The 16435-nt window shown below is 47.2% G+C and overlaps 1 protein-coding gene across 1 annotated transcript in view; it reads right to left on the bottom strand.

Annotated features, from left to right (window-relative positions):
* The window catches only part of LOC115156197 (striated muscle preferentially expressed protein kinase), a 125116-nt gene extending 109039 nt beyond the window's left edge, over positions 1 to 16077 (bottom strand). The window contains exons 1-3 of the mRNA XM_029703567.1: positions 13323 to 16077; positions 12983 to 13126; positions 12403 to 12585 (exon numbers count right to left, since the gene is read on the bottom strand). Of these exons, the coding sequence (XP_029559427.1) occupies positions 12403 to 12585; positions 12983 to 13126; positions 13323 to 14745 (1750 nt within the window). The 5' untranslated portion in view covers positions 14746 to 16077. The remainder of the gene's footprint in view (positions 1 to 12402; positions 12586 to 12982; positions 13127 to 13322) is intronic.
* Positions 16078 to 16435: the final 358 nt, after the last annotated feature.

The raw sequence follows: 16435 nt of genomic DNA, 5'->3' as shown, positions 1-16435 counted from the left end.
AAAAAAGAAACTCGAGGAGGTGGGTGACGTGGAGGACCGAATGTACCCCTGACGCAGGGATTCAGAGACATATGTCTCCATAGCTACCGTCTCCGCTTGCGCCAGGGGATACACGTGACTCCTGGGAAGTGCAGCATCTACCAGGAGATTTATCGCTCCTCTGATCTGGGTACCTGCTCCTGCTGACTCCATGGGTGGTGTGAAATTCTGTCAGGGTGTGCGCTACTGGTGGAGAAGTCAGGTGCAGGAGCGCAGAGAGTTGTGAACAGGCGCACACTTTATTAGGCAGAGGCAATAAACCACACAGACACCACTGCGTCAAAACCTCCAGCCAAAGGTAAAAGTGCAAAGGCGCGAAACAGTCACAAAAAATGCAGAAAATGTATACCATAAACAGCCTTCGTGAAAATCACGGAATAACGGGAAAAACCCCAGCATGGAGCGTACACATGAAACACGTAACAAAAATAATTTCACACAGACATGTGGGGGAACAGAGGAATAAATACATGCAGTGTGATTGGGGAATGTAAACCAGGTGTGCAGGGAACAAGACAAAACAAATGGAACAATGAAAAATGGAGCGGCGATGGCTAGAAAGCCGGTGACGTCGACCACCGAACGAACAAGGAGAGGAGCCGACTTCGGTGGAAGTCGTGACACTCTGGTGGCATGTCTTGTGGGGTAAGCATGGGTGTCTGACCTGTGTGCAGGTAGTTCAAACAGACAGCTCGGTGCACTCAACATGTCAATTCCTCTCACAAATACAAGTAGTGATGAAGTCAGTCTCTCCTCCACTTTGAGCCAGGAGAGATTGGCATGCGTATTATTAATGTTAGCTCTCTATGTACATCTAAGGGTCAGCCATTTAGACACCTCAACATGCTCAATTTCCACATTATTCATTACAAGATTTAGTTGAGGCTTAGGGTTTAGTGAATGGTTTGTCCCAAATACAATGCTTTTAGTTTTGGAAATATTTAACAATAACTTTTTCCTTCCCACCAATTCTGAAACAAACTGCAGTTCTTTGTTTGTGTTGCAGTCATTTCAATTGCTGTAGGCACAGATGTGTATAGTGTTGCGTTATCCACATATAGAGACACACTTGCTTTACTCAAAAAGCATATCGTTAGTAAAGATTGAAAAAAGTAAGGGGCCTAGACAGTCAAGTTGTGATGTATGTTTTGTCCTACATACTGCATAGATATATTTTTATCCCAGCCCCCACCCACGCAGGAGGCCTTTTTCCTTTTGGTAGGTCGTCATTGTAAATAACAACGTGTTCTTAACTAACTTGTCTAGTTAAATAAATGTAAAAAAAAGAAAACAAGAATTAAAGACAAGCTGGCCTGGGGAATTCCTGATTCTACCTGTATTATGTTGGAAAGGCATTCATCCATTAAAGAACACCCTCTGTGTTCTGTTAGACAGGTAACTCTTTATCCACAATATAGCAGGGGGTGTGAAGCCATAACATATATGTTTTTCAGCAGCAGACTATGATCGATAATGTCAAAAGCCACACTGAAGCCTAACAAAATAGCCCCCACAATCTTTTTATCATAAATGTCTCTCAGCCAATCATCTGTAATTTGTGTAAGTGCTGTGCTTGTTTAATGTTCTTCTCTATAAGTGTGCTGGAAGTCTGTTGTCAATTCGTTTACTGCAGAATGGAATTGTATCTGGTCAAACACCATTTTTTCAAATTTTTCCCTTTAATAAGGGTTGGTAACAGGCTGATTGGTCGGCTATTTGAGCCAGTAAAAGTGGCTTTACTATTCTTGTGTAGCGGAATTAATTTTCCATCCAGTTGTCAGACCCTGACCCTGGTGTCATTGTTGATAGACAACAATATTTTTTTCACTTCTTCCACACTCACTTTACGGAATTCAAAATGATAATGTTGGTTTTTCATAATTTGGTCAGATATACTTGGATGTGTAGTGTCATCATTTGTTGCTGGCATGTCATGCCTAAGTTGGCTGATTTTGCCAATGAAATATAATTTAAGTAGTTGGAAATATCAGTTGATTTTGTGATGAATGAGCCATCTGTTTCAATGAAGTATGGAGGGGAGTTAATTTAAAGTGCTCCAAAGCTTTTTACAATCATCTTTATCTTTGTTTCATAGTGTAGTTTATCCTTCTTTTTATTCAGGTTAATTTGCAGTACCTGTCACGACCTGACCTGAGAGAGAGGGTTTGTTTCTCTATGTGGTTAGGTCAGGGTGTGGGGTGGGCATTCTATGTTTTGTATTTCTTTGTGTTGGGTCGAGTATGGTTCCTAACCAGAGGCAGCTGTCTATCGTTGTCTCTGATTAGGAACCATACTTAGGCAGCCTTTTTTCCACCTGTGTTTGTGGGATCTTGTTTTTGTATTGCTGTGAGTAGCCTGCAAAACTTTTAGTTCGTTGTGTTGTTTATTGTTTTGGTTTTTGCTGGTTCACTGTTAAATAAAGTATGATGAACCCAACACACGCTGCGCCTTGGTCTACCTTTAACGACGGACGTTACAGAAGATCCCACCACCAAAGGACCAAGCAGCGTGGGCCGATGGACTGGACATGGGAGGAAATCCTGGATGGCAAAGGATCCTGGACGTGGGAGGAGATCCAGGCCAGAAGGGATCGCCTCCCATGGGAACAGGTGGAAGCAGCGAGGGAGATACAGCGACGAGATCAACAGGCAAGGCAACAACGGAGAGGCAGCGGCAAAAAAGTTTTTTGGGGGGGCACACGGGTAGATTGGCTAAGGCGGTTTTAAGACCTGAGCCAACTCACCGTGCTTACCGTGGGGAGCGAGTGACTGAACAAGCACCGTGGTATGCGGTGATGCGCACTGTGTCGCACATGCGCACTCACAGCCCGGTGCGCTCGGGTTCAAGCTCCTCACCGTTGCTGTGCTCCTCTCCGTCAGCCAGGAAGAAGTGCGCCGGCACAGCGTATCTGGTCTCTAGTGCGTCTCTACGGCCCAGGCTATCCTGCGCCTGCTCTACGCACGGTACCCCCCGTTTAACAGCACAGCACAGTTCGTCCTGTACCAGCACCCCGCCCTTGCTGGGCTACAGTGACCATCCAGCCAGGACGGGGTGTGCCAGCCCTGAGCTCCAGACCTCCGGTGCGCCTCCACGGCCCAGTGTGCCCCGTGCCTGCTCTGCGCACCCAGTCTCCTTTGCGTCTCCCCAGTCTGGTGAGACCGGTTCCAGCTCCCCGTAGGAAGCCTCCAGTGATGATCAATGGCCCGAAGCCTCCAGTGATAATCCATGGCACAAAGCCTTCAGTGATAATCCATGGCACAAAGCCTGTAGGGATGATCCATGGCACGAAGCCTCCAGTGATGATCCATGGCCCGGAGCCTCCAGTGATGATCCATGGCACAAAGCCTCCAGTGATGATCCATGGCGAGGAACCAGTAGTGATGATCCATGGCACAGAGACTGCAGCGAAGGTCCCCAGTCCGGAACCTACAGAGACGCTCTCCAGTCCAGAGCCTCAAGCGACGCTCTCCAGCCCGGAGCCTCCAGCGACGCTCACCAGTCCAGAGCCTCCAGCGACGCTCACCAGTCTGGAGCCTCCAGCGACGCTCACCAGTCCGGAGCCTCCAGCGACGCTCACCAGTCCGGAGCCTCCAGCGACGCTCCTCAGCCCGGAGCCTCCAGCGGTGGTCTGCAGCCCGGAGTCTTCAGCGGTGGCCTGCAACCCAGAGTCTTCAGCGGCGGCCTGCAGCCCGGAGTCTTCAGCGGCGTTCGGCAGTTCAGAGCCTCCGGCGCTGATCCACAGTCTGGTTCCTCCAGCGACACAGAAGCGGGGGGATCAGCGGGCGGTGTGGGGGCTACGCCCCGAACCAGAGCCTCCGCCAAGTATAGAGGCCCACCCGGACCCTCCCCTATAGGTTCAGGTTTGCAACCGGGAGTCCGCACCTTTGAGGGGGGTGGTACTGTCACGCCCTGACCTGAGAGAGAGGGTTTGTTTCTCTATGTGGTTAGGTCAGGGTGTGGGGTGGGCATTCTATGTTTTGTATTTCTTTGTTTTGGGCCGAGTATGGTTCCTAACCAGAGGCAGCTGTCTATCGTTGTCTTTGATTAGGAACCATACTTAGGCAGCCTTTTTTCCACCTGTGTTTGTGGGATCTTGTTTTTGTATTGCTGTGAGTAGCCTGCAAAACGTTTCGTTCGTTGTGTTGTTTATTGTTTTGGTTTTTGCTTGTTCACCGTTATATAAAGTATGATGAACCCAACCCACGCTGCGCCTTGGTCTACCTTTAACGACGGAAGTTACAGTACCTTTGCCAATTGGTTGTGCAATTTATTTTGCCTCATCCCTGTCAACCAGTAACTGGGATAAGCAATTTCATAAATGTGTCAAGTGCAGCGTCCGGTTGCTTCTCATTACACACCAAGGACAACAAATATTCTTTACATCAGCGACATAAGAATCACTACAAAACGTATTGTATGACCTCCTACACAGTATACTAGAACCAGCCTTTGGAACTTTGGTTTTCCTAGATATGGTTAGTAAACTCAGCAAAAAAAGAAACGTCCTCTCACTGTCAACTGCGTTTATTTTCAGCAAACTTAACATGTGTAAATATTTGTATGGACATGACAAGATTCAACATCTGAGACAAACTGAACAAGTTCCACAGACATGTGACTAACAGAAATGGAATAATGTGTCCCTGAACAAAGGGGGGGGGGGGGGTCAAAATCAAAAGTAACAGTCAGTATCTGGTGTGGCCACCAGCTGCATTAATTACTGCAGTGCATCTCCTCCTCATGGACTGCACCAGATTTGCCAGTTCTTGCTGTGAGATGTTACCCCACTCTTCCACAAAGGCACCTGTAAGTTCCTGGACATTTCTGAGGGGGAATTGGCCTAGCTCTCACCCTCCGATCCAACAGGTCCCATATGTGCTCAATGGGATTGAGATCCGGGCTCTTCGCTGGCCATGGCAGAACACTGACATTCCTGTCTTGCAGGAAATCACGCACAGTACGAGCAGTATGGCTGGTGGCATTGTCATGCTAGAGGGTGATGTCAGGATGAGCCTGCAGGAAGGGTACCACATGAGGAAGGAGGATGTCTTCCCTGTAACGCACAGTATTGAGATTGCCTGCAATGACAACAAGCTCAGTCCGATGATGCTGTGACACACCGTCCCAGACCATGATGGACCCTCCACCTCCAAATCGATCCCACTCCAGAGTACAGGCCTCGGTGTAACGCTCATTCCTTCGACGATAAACACGAATCCGACCATCACCCCTGGTGAGACAAAACCGCAACTGGTCAGTGAAGAGCACTTTCTGCCAGTCCTGTCTGGTCCAGCGACGGTGAGTTTGTGCCCATAGGCGACATTGTTTCCGTGGGCTATTTTAACACTTTTCTGGGATGCTTTATTGTTTTTATTGCTTTACTGGGAAGCTTAGCAGAGGTAGACATGCTCAGGTTATTTATGTTAGTGCAGGGTGAGCTGCATACAGTTGACTTCCTACTAGGGCACACCGTCTCAGTGCTAACAGTATAATTCTGGTTCATAGGCACATGATTACTGCTTACAATAGCTGTAGGATCAGCAGAGGCATTCAGGGCAGTAAGAGGGACATAAATTAGGTTACTTACATTGTGTCTTCCAGTACCCCTGGGACAATGTACATTTGCTGAATCATTATGACAACTCGGCTGTAACGGGTGTCGTAAGGATCAGACCAAAACGCAGCGGGAACGTGTATACTCATCTTCTTTTTAATGTGAAGAAGGAAAAACAAACAAATCACGTATATAAAACAAAAAACACCTCTCTTAAATAGGACCCTCAATTAGAAGCAACTAGGAGCAGCTGCTTCCAATTGAAGGTCCACCCCATTAACTAAACATAGAACTAGACATACTAGATAAACATAGAAATATACTAACATAGAACATAGCCCAACAAACCCCAAACCACATAAAACAAACACCCCCTGCCACGTCCTGACCAAACTACAATAACAAATAACCCCTTTACTGGTCAGAACGTGACAGTACCCCCCCCCCCAAAGTTGCAGAACCCGGATGCACCTAAAACAACAAAACAAAAACCTAATCCAATAATTCTAAACATAAACAAAAAAATAATCCCCAACTAAAGGGAGGGAAACGTCACTGACGGTTCTAGTGCTACACCCCCCCTCCCCAACCCACCTACTATGGAGGTGGCTCAGGCTCCGGCCTTACTCCCCAACCTAACCTGTCCACCCCCGCTAAATATCTATTAAATTTTACCCCTCCCGAAGTCTCTGGGCTATGGCGCATCGCTGAAGACCTCGGGCTGATGTACGTTGCTGGAGACCTCAGGCAGATGCGCGTCGCTGGAGACCTCGGGCTGAAGGGCGACTCTGGCTGCGGCGATTCCGGACTGTGGGCCGTCTCTCTCGGCTCCGGACTGTGGGCCGTCTCTCTCGGCTCCGGACTGTGGGCCGTCTCTCTCGGCTCCGGACTGTGGGCCGTCTCTCTCGGCTCCGGACTGTGGGCCGTCTCTCTCGGCTCCGGACTGTGGGCCGTCTCTCTCGGCTCCGGACTGTGGGCCGTCTCTCTCGGCTCCGGACTGTGGGCCGTCTCTCTCGGCTCCGGACTGTGGGCCGTCTCTGCCGTCTCCGGACTGTGGGCCGTCTCTGCCGGCTCCGGACTGTGGGCCGTCTCTGCCGGCTCCGGACTGTGGGCCGTCTCTGCCGGCTCCGGACTGTGGGCCGTCTCTGCCGGCTCCGGACTGTGGGCCGTCTCTGCCGGCTCCGGACTGTGGGCCGTCTCTGCCGGCTCCGGACTGTGGGCCGTCTCTGCCGGCTCCGGACTGTGGGCCGTCTCTGCCGGCTCCGGACTTTGGGCCGTCTCTGCCGGCTCCGGACTGTGGGCCGTCTCTCTACGGGGTACTGTCGCCGGAAGCTCTGGACGAGGCACTGTTGCCGGAAGCTCTGGACGAGGCACTGTTGCCGGAAGCTCTGGACGAGGAACTGTTGCCGGAAGCTCTGAACGAGGCACTGTCGTCGGAAGCTCTGGACGGGGATTGCGCACTGAAGGCCTGATGCGTGGGGCTGGCTTAGGACGCGCCAGAGTAAGGACACACACCACAGGGCTAGTGCGAGGAGCGGGAGCAGGACTGGGCTGATGCACTGGAGGTCTGGTGTGTGGGGCTGGCAGTGGAGGCGCCAGACTGGAGACACACACCTCAGGGCTAGTGCGGGAAGCGTGAACAGGATACACTGGTCCATGGAGGCGCACTGGCGGTCTCGAGCGCACCTCCTGCACAACCCATCCTGGCTGGATGGTAATAGTAGCCCTGTACGAGCGGAGTGCTGGTACAGGGCGAACTGGGCTGTGCAGAGGCCTGATGGTTGCCGTGCGTAGAGCAGGCGTAGGGTAGCCTGGACCTAGGAGGCGCACTGGTGGCCAGATGTGCTGCACAGGCATCCTCCTCCCAGGCTGGATGCCCACTCTAGCACGGCACTTGCGAGGGGCTGGGATCACTCGCACCAGACTGTGCGTGCGCATGGACGAGATCGTGCGCACTTCCGCATACTCCGGCGCTCTCCACTCCATACGCACCCCATAATAAGCACGGGAAGTTGGCTTAGGTCTACGACCTGACTTAGCCACACTCCCCGTGTGCCCCCCCCCAAAACTTTCTTGGGGCTGCCTCTCCGGCTTCCTTGCCAGCCGTGTTCCCCTGTAGCGTTCCCGGTCCTCTTCAGCCTCTCGTATCTCCGCTCTCCTGGCTGCCTCCACCTGTTCCCATGGGAGGTGATCCCTTCCGGCCAGGATCTCTTCCCAACTGTATGATCCCTTGCCGTCCAGGATGTCCTCCCATGTGCAGTCCTCTTTCTGCTCCTTCCTCCACTGCTTGGTCCTTTGGTGGTGGGTAGTTCTGTAACGGGTGTCGTAAGGATCAGACCAAAACGCAGCGGGAACGTGTATACTCATCTTCTTTTTAATGTGAAGAAGGAAAAACAAATCACGTATACAAAACAAACGAACGACACTAACAGTCCTGTCAGGTGCTCAGACACTAAACAAGGAGACAACTACCCACAAAATCCCACAGAAAAACACCTCTCTTAAATAGGACCCTCAATTAGAAGCAACTAGGAGCAGCTGCTTCCAATTGAAGGTCCACCCCATTAACTAAACATAGAACTAGACATACTAGATAAACATAGAACATAGCCCAACAAACCCCAAACCACATAAAACAAACACCCCCTGCCACGTCCTGACCAAACTACAATAACAAATAACCCCTTTACTGGTCAGAACGTGACATCGGCGACACAATAGTAAGGATTAAATGAGCTTGGCTTGGGTAATTGAAGATTGAAGATGGAGCCGAAGAGGATGGCTGCCGTTTTATGGGCTCCTGACCAACCATGCTATTTTGGTAGTATTATCGCATTGTTTAACTTATTTTCTACATAATGTTGCTGCTACCGTCTCTTATGACCGATAAGAGCTTCTGGACATCAGAACAGCGATTACTCACCTTGAACTAGACATATAATTTTTCTTTAATGAGTTGGATGAGAGGGATTTACTCCAGACACCTCATCAGGCCCTCATCCCCATCATTCGCAGGAAAAAGAGATGGAGATATCGCGAAAGGAGGTCGGGGTACCTTGTAAGGTTCCGGCAACAAGTGGCAATTCTGCCTTTACAATCAGTACTATTGGCCAACGTACAATCATTGGATAATAAAGTGGACAAACTACAAGCACGTAAATCCTACCACTGGTACATTAAAAACTGTAATATCTTATGTTTCACCGAGTCGTGGTTGAACGACGACATGAAAAACATACAGCTGGCGGGTTATACACTGTATCGGCAGGATAGAACAGCAGCCTCTGGTAAGACAAGGGGAGGTGGTCTGTGTATATTTCTAAACAACAGCTGGTGCACGATATCTAAGTAAGTGTCAAGGGTTTGCTCGCCTGAGATAGAGTGTATTATGATAAGCTGTTGACAACCCTATCTACCAAGAGAGTTTACATCTATATTCTTCATAGCTGTCTATTTACCACCACAAACTGATGCTGGGACTAAGACCACACTCAATGAGATGTATACGGCCATAAGCAAACACGAAAACACTCACCCAGAGGCGGCGCTCCTAGTGGCAGAGGGACTTTAATGCAGGTAAACTTAAATCCATTTTACCTCATTTCTACCAGCATGTTAAATGTGCAACCAGAGGGAAAAAAACTCTAAACCACCTTTACTCCACACACAGAGATGTGTACAAAGCTCTCCCTCGCCCTCCATTTGGCAAATCTGACCGTAATTCTATCCTCCTGATTCTTGCTTACAAGAAAAAACTGAAGCAGGAAGCACCAGTGACTCGGTCAATAAAAAAGTGGTCAGATGAAGCGGATGCTAAACTACAGGACTGTTTTGCTAGCACAGACTGGAATATGTTCTGGGATTCCTCCGATGGCATTGAGGAGTACACCACATCAGTCACTGGCTTCATCAATAAATGCGTTGATGACGTCGTCCCCACAGTGACTGTACATACATACCCCAACCAGAAGCCATTGATTACAGGCAACTTTCAATGCTTATAAGAAATCCTGCTATGCCCTTCGACGAACCATCAAACAGGCAAAGCATCAATAAGGACTAAGATCTAATTGTAATACACCCGGTCCTACGTTTGTCGGATGTGGCAGGGCATGCAAACAGACTACAAAGGGAAGCATAGCCGCGAGCTGCCCAGTGACACGCGCCTACCTACCAGACGAGGTTCTATGCTCGCTTCGAGGCAAGTAATACTGAAAAATGCATGAGAGCATCAGCTGTTCCGGATGACTGTGTGATCATGCTCTCCGCAGCCGATATGAGTAAGACCTTTAAACAGGTCAACATTCACAAGGCTGCAGGGCCAGACAGATTACCAGGACGTGTACTGCGAGCATGTGCTGACCAACTGGCAAGTGTCTTCACTGACATTTTCAACCTCTCCCTGTCTGAGTCTGTAATATCAACATGTTTCAAGCAGATCACCATAGTCCTTGTGCCCAAGAACACTAAAGGTAACCTGCCTAAATGACTACCAACCCGAAGCACTCACGTCTTTAGCGATGAAGTGCTTTGAAAGACTAGTCATGGCTCACATCAACACCACAAACTCTAGACCCACTCCAATGTGCATACCGCCCCAATAGATCCACAGATGATGCAATCTCTATTGCACTCCACACTGCCCTTTCACACATGGACAAAACTAACACCTACACTACTGTTCAAAAGTTTTGGGTCACTTAGAAATGTCATTTCTTTTGTCAGAAATGCAGTGTAGACATTGTTAATGTTGTAAATAACTATTGTAGCTGGAAACGACAGATTTTTTATGGAATATCTACATAGTCGTACAGAGGCCCATCATCAGTAACCATCACTTCTGTGTTCCAATGGCATGTTGTGCTAGCTAATCCAAGATCATCATTTTAAAAGGCTATGTCACGATTTCCACTGAAGTTGGTCCCTCCCCTTGTTCGGGCGGCGTTCGGCGGACGACGTCACCGGCCTTCTAGCCCTCGCCGATCCACTTTTCATTTTCCATTTGTTTTGTCTTTGTCTTACACACCTGGTTTCAATTCCCCAATTACCTGTTCATTATTTAACCCTCTGTTCTTTCATGTTTGTTTGTGAGTAATTGTTTATTGTATTGAGGTCCGTATTTTTGTGGCCTTGTATTTTTACAACATGTATTGTGATATTTTGAGTAAAATTGCTTTCATTACTCATATCTGCTGTCCTGCACCTGATGCATCTCACCAGGTACACACAGACGCTTTACAGGCTAATTGATCATTAGAAAACCCTTTTGCAATTATGTTAGCACAGCCGACAACTTGTTCTGATTAAAGAAGCAATTAAACTGGCCTTGTTAGACCAGTTGAGTATCTGGAGTGTCAGCATTTGTGGGTTCGATTACAGGCTAAAAATGGCCAGAAACAATGACCTTTCTTCTGAAACTCGTCAGTCTATTCTTTTTCTGAGAAATAATTCTATTCCATGCGAGAAATTGTCAAAAAACTGAAGATCTTGCAGAACGCTGTGTACTACTCCCTTCACAGAACAACTCAAACTGGCACTAACCAGAATAGAAAGAGGAGTGGGATGCCCCGGTGCACAACTGAGCAAGAGGACAAGTACATTAGAGTGTCTAGTTTGAGAAACAGACGCCTCACATGTCCTCAACTGGCAGCTTCATTAAATAGTACCCGCAAAACACCAGTCCCAACGTCAACAGTGAAGAGGCGACTCCAGGATGCTATATCACCATCTTGATGGCTCAGGGAGCAAATGGTCTAAGTTTCTCATTTGAGTAATATAAGTTCAAGATGAAATAATTAACTGATGAGTTTTATGGTTGAATATATACATGTATTATCCTATGCTTAAAAATCAAGGCCATGATGTAATTTACCTTAGACAAGATGTGTGATATCTGAACAACAACAGTGGATTTATATGGCAAGGAAACCGGTGTTCTTTAACAATGTATTGGTTCAATTTAGCCTCCTAGTTGCTATGGTAACTATAAGTGAGTTGGCTCAGCTGGAATATATTGCTTGCACACATTTTGTGGAGAGAGAGAGAGAGATTATGAAAGATGGAGTGGGTGAGGAGAAATTAGGAAATAACTTTATGAAGAACAAAATAACAAAGTACATTCTTTTGATCTGATTGGAAAACCTCCACATGAATCATTCACTGCATGACAACACAAAAGGAATGTTTATCTAGGTCCCTATTTATGGGAATCACTTGAGGGAAGTTGTTCAGAAGTATGCTGTTTTGTTAAAGACTTATCAGACTTTTTTCCCACTCATATTCATTTCCTTGTACTCATCAAATTTGAAGGCTTTGATGTGCAAATTTAAATGACACATTCTCTGGCAGTGCAAGTAAAAATTACACACACATAGGTCAATGGAGTGACTCAAATGTCCACAACATCCTTTAATTCATCTCTCTGAAATAACCAAAGGACTTACACACTCTTAGAAAACGTTTTTTTTCAGCTGTCCAAATATAACCATTTTTGGTTCCATGTAGAACCCTCTGTGGAAAGGGTTCTACACGAAACCCAAAAGGGTTCTGCTTGACACACAGAAGGGTTTTTCAAAATGTTCTCCTATGGGGACAGCCAAAGAATCCTTTTAGTTTCGAGATAGAACATATTTTTCGAAGAGTGTAGAATGGTATGCCATTACTTATCCAACCATCCAAGTACAGACCTCTGTTAGCAAAAGTTAGCAAAAGTCAGGTGCCATTCCCAAAGGCTAAAGACATCAAGCAGACATCAGGTTCAAGGGGAGGGGGTGTGATCTAACCAATGCAATTTTGCAACTCATGCTTACCTGGTTTGATGGAAAGGGTGGCACTGCTAGATGCTCTCCCAGCCTCATTGGCAGCTGTCACACAGTATGTTCCAGCATCACTTGGTGTTGCACATTTGATGAGAAGTGAATACCGCTCTCCCTCCACTTTGACCCCATAGTCTGGGCTGTTAGTGATCTCAATATTGTCTCGCCTCCAGGTAACTAGAAAGTGACACAGATCAGGACACAAATATAAGCTGAGGTGATATCAAAAATACATATTTAAGTGGCTTTGAACAGGGTATGGTAGAAGCTGCCAGGCTTGAGTACAGAACTGCAAAGCTGCTGGGTTTTTTCCCATATGTATCAAGAATGGTCCACCACCCAAAGAACGTTCAGACAACTTGACACACTTTGGGAAGCATTGGAACTGTGGCAAGCATTGGAGTCAACATGAGCCAGCATCCCTGTGGAATGCTTTCAACAGCTTGTAAAGTCCATGCTCCAACGAATTGAGGCTGTTCTGAGGGCAACATGGGGTGCAACTCAATATTAGGAAGGTGTTCCTAATGATTTGTACACTCAGTGTATGTGCTACATAGAGATTGAGATAGCTTGCCTTCTGGGAAAGGAGTGCCAGCAATGATGACTCTCAGCAGGACCTCAGTACCAGCAGTTGCCACAGTGTCCTTAAGAGGAAACTCAAACATAGGGGCCTCCAAGGGGTCCTCTTCAGCAGACATGAAAGAGTCATCTGAAGAATCTGCACAGATTACGAAACGTAATTTGAAAACCCATTTTTAATGAAATTACAAAGACATTCATGGATGTGTTCAGAACTGAGGAATACCCATTAGCATTGGAGTTTGAAAAGACAAGGTTAATAAGATAAGAAGCCTCTAATATACACATGACAGACATTTTCATTTTGACCAAAAAATATAGAAAATAATTCGCACCTAACTCTGGAGACATGGGCCTAGCGCAGCGACCCTTCCCCCAGGTCTTCTGTGTTTGGCCTTCTTTCACATTGGTCACCTCTTTAGACTTGTCAGTCTCTGAAGGAACTTCCTCTTCCATAGGCTCTTCTTTGACAATGATGGTAGGTATGATTACCTTGGGGGCTGGCTTGATTAACTCCAGTTCCATTTTCTCCTCAGATGGGGAGAGTGGAATATTTGTAGAAGAGGTAACCACCCATGGAGATTTTTGCAGAGGTTGTATTGGATGCTCTTGTACAATGGTAGGCTTTCTCTGTACCAATGGACTTTCTGGTTTATACTCTACTTTTCTTAAGGCTACCTCTACAGGTGTTTTTCTTCCTGACGATTTTTCCTTTGGGGACTTTTGGGCAGGAGATTCTTGGATGTCCTGAGACTCTTGCATATGAGTTACCCTCTGAACAACTGGTGATGGAGACCTCTGAAGGATCTCCTTGATTGGACTGACTCGATTTACCTGTCTTGTTGGCCTCTGTCCAGATAAGTCAACCAGTTGCATAGATTCTGGAGTGGCTGCTACTGCTCCCAATCTACTGACTGTTATGTTACTCATGGAGGGGCCCTCAATATCGTGGGTTTGGGGCGAAGGCTGCCCCTGCCGTGCTTGTAGGTGCAGTCGTGGTGATTTTGGTGGCGCTACCTTTATAGACTGTTCTGTCTCTTTCTGCTCCTTCTCCTGATGGGTTCGCTTCCTTTCCTGGAGCTTCTGGAGAATTTGCGGTGGGAGGGGCTCAATCTTCCTCAAGGGCTGCCTGCCTCTTGCCCTGAGCGAGAGCTGCTGGGTGGAGAAGGACTTCTTCATGTGAGGTTTACCCACAAGTTTCTTGATTCGTTGAAGCTCTTCAGTGAACTTGTTCTCGATTTCCTGGACCTTCTGGGTGGTACGGGGCCTGCAGTCCTCTAAGGACGCAGCCTTCTGTCTGAAATTGGACCTCCGTTCGGCAGCGTCCTCCTTCAGAGCCTCTCGTAGGTCTTCCCTCGAACTCTCTCTGGAGACGCCCAACCGGTTCCCTCCATCGTCTGAGTCGACAGACCCAGCGTGGTTGAACCCGGCCCAGGACCGTCCCGAGATGGAGCCTTCAGGCTCATAACTTCGCCTTCGCTCTTCGAAACTGCTCACCTTCTCAAAGATCTTGGAGCTTGCTCTGGTCAGTTTTGGGGACGGCCTAGGCTGGTATTCCTTGTGGGAGTACTCGTTGACACTGACAGGTGTCTGAGGACGGGAATTCTGAGTGCTGCTTTGAGACATGGCTGATAATTTTGGATGTCTTAATATTTCCTCAAATTCAGCAGGGACTGTGTCTTGGTAGTCGGTTGGCACAAAATGTTTCTTGCGGGGTGTGAGGGGTTTGTTCGGGGCTGATCCAGAGCAGCTTGGCATTGGAGAAGTGGAGGGGCATTTAATAATTCTGGGGGAGGGGGGTGGGAGGACTTGTGGGGAAGATTCCCTCAAAACATTTTCAGATTGGCTCCTGAAAGAAGATGGTTATGGGAAATGATCTGTTAGAGAAAGAGTTCTAAATGATACCTGGGCCAGTGTGAGTAATGTCAAGGATATCATTAACACTGGGAGTTCTATTTTCGGTTTGCGGCAGTGCTATTGGGAGTTCTATTTAAGGCAGTGCTATTGTCACACGCACATGCTTGTAGGCGGTTTGCTATCTTCCAACCCTTGCGCATGGGTTGGTAATTTATCCGTCTAACATCAAGGTGCTTGCGCTAAGGTGGGAGGAATGGAAATATCTGAGCTGTGTCCTTAAAAACTTGCACCAAATTGCCAATTTCATGCAGTGCAACTGGGAATATTTAAGACCAACCAAAAGCTGGTCATAGCAGTTAAGGCAGTTGGTTATGGCATCAATTTTGCCAGCGGAAGTGCACAATAGCCTAATCAGTAGCCTATCACCAATGTTTATTCAAATATCATCTTCGGGAGCAGCAAAAGTCAGCAGACATTCGCTTTTTTTCTTTATATTAGATTTTTTTCCAGCTTCTGCAATGCCCATTGAATGAAAGATGTCAGTGACAGTAGAGGCCTTCACGGATTCACCTGTACCCGAAAACCCGAGGCCCGATCCGGGACCTGAGCGGATCCGGATCCAGAATTCTACATAATGTCACGGGTCTGGGTCGGATCTGATTGTCATGCGTCTCAGGTATGTGTAATTCTAACGGACTTATCCGGTAGGACCCATACAAATCCGAATGTAACTGCTGCGGTAGAGAGAGATACATTTTTTTATTTATGCTTCTGCTCTTTGCATTTCACGAGAGTGGCGCCTGTAGCAATTGTTGTTGTTGTTGGCCAATCATAAGTAATCATAGCGGCAATAGGCTACAGTTATAGAGCCTTCAAGGGGGGCAAAAGAAAGGAGATATCTATTTAAGGGAAAATGGAGTTAAATTAAATAATTAAAACTTCAAGGAGAGGAAAAAGCTACAATGATCAAGAGCCACAGGGAGACTGCTACTTTATATTCTGAATGGAGTTGTTGTTGTTGTTTGTACATTTGTAGGATGAGAAAGTGCATGCAGCGTCGATTAGCCTAGCTAGCTTAACTAGCTTCTCCTGATTTGACTCAGTCCAAACCAGTACTACGTAATCATATTGGATGTTAAATAACCTAGCTATGGCAGCTATTAGTCTACAATGACGGTCAAAGATAGAAGTAATAATTAAGTCAAAATAAAAGATAACAAAAAGTAAGTGTGAATGACACTGAGGGGCAGTGTTGTTACAGTTAATGCCGGTTTGCCTGAGGCTGATGCCGTGCAGGTGTTTGTACACATGCAATATACACAAACTCTCATTCAAATGCACACATGTGCACATACACAGACACACACATATGTAAATAGTGCCATACATGCACTCAAACATATTCAGCTGGCCTTGCTGTTATGATTTTTGTTATCCTTGATGTCTTTTGTTTTTTGCATTGTTGTTTTCTGTTTTCCTTTGTCTTTCTCTTTTGTTCATTTTGTTGGTGCGGGGGGGGGGTCTTGGGGGTGGGGAATGGATTTATTGGATTTATTTATGTTTTCCCGGGGGGGGGTCTTGGAGCAGGGTG

Source organism: Salmo trutta, chromosome 20 (assembly GCF_901001165.1).
Source record: "Salmo trutta chromosome 20, fSalTru1.1, whole genome shotgun sequence".
Lineage (NCBI taxonomy): Eukaryota > Metazoa > Chordata > Actinopteri > Salmoniformes > Salmonidae > Salmo > Salmo trutta.
The sequence above is the reverse complement of the archived record's forward strand: the minus strand, read 5'-3'. Positions and strand labels throughout refer to the sequence as shown.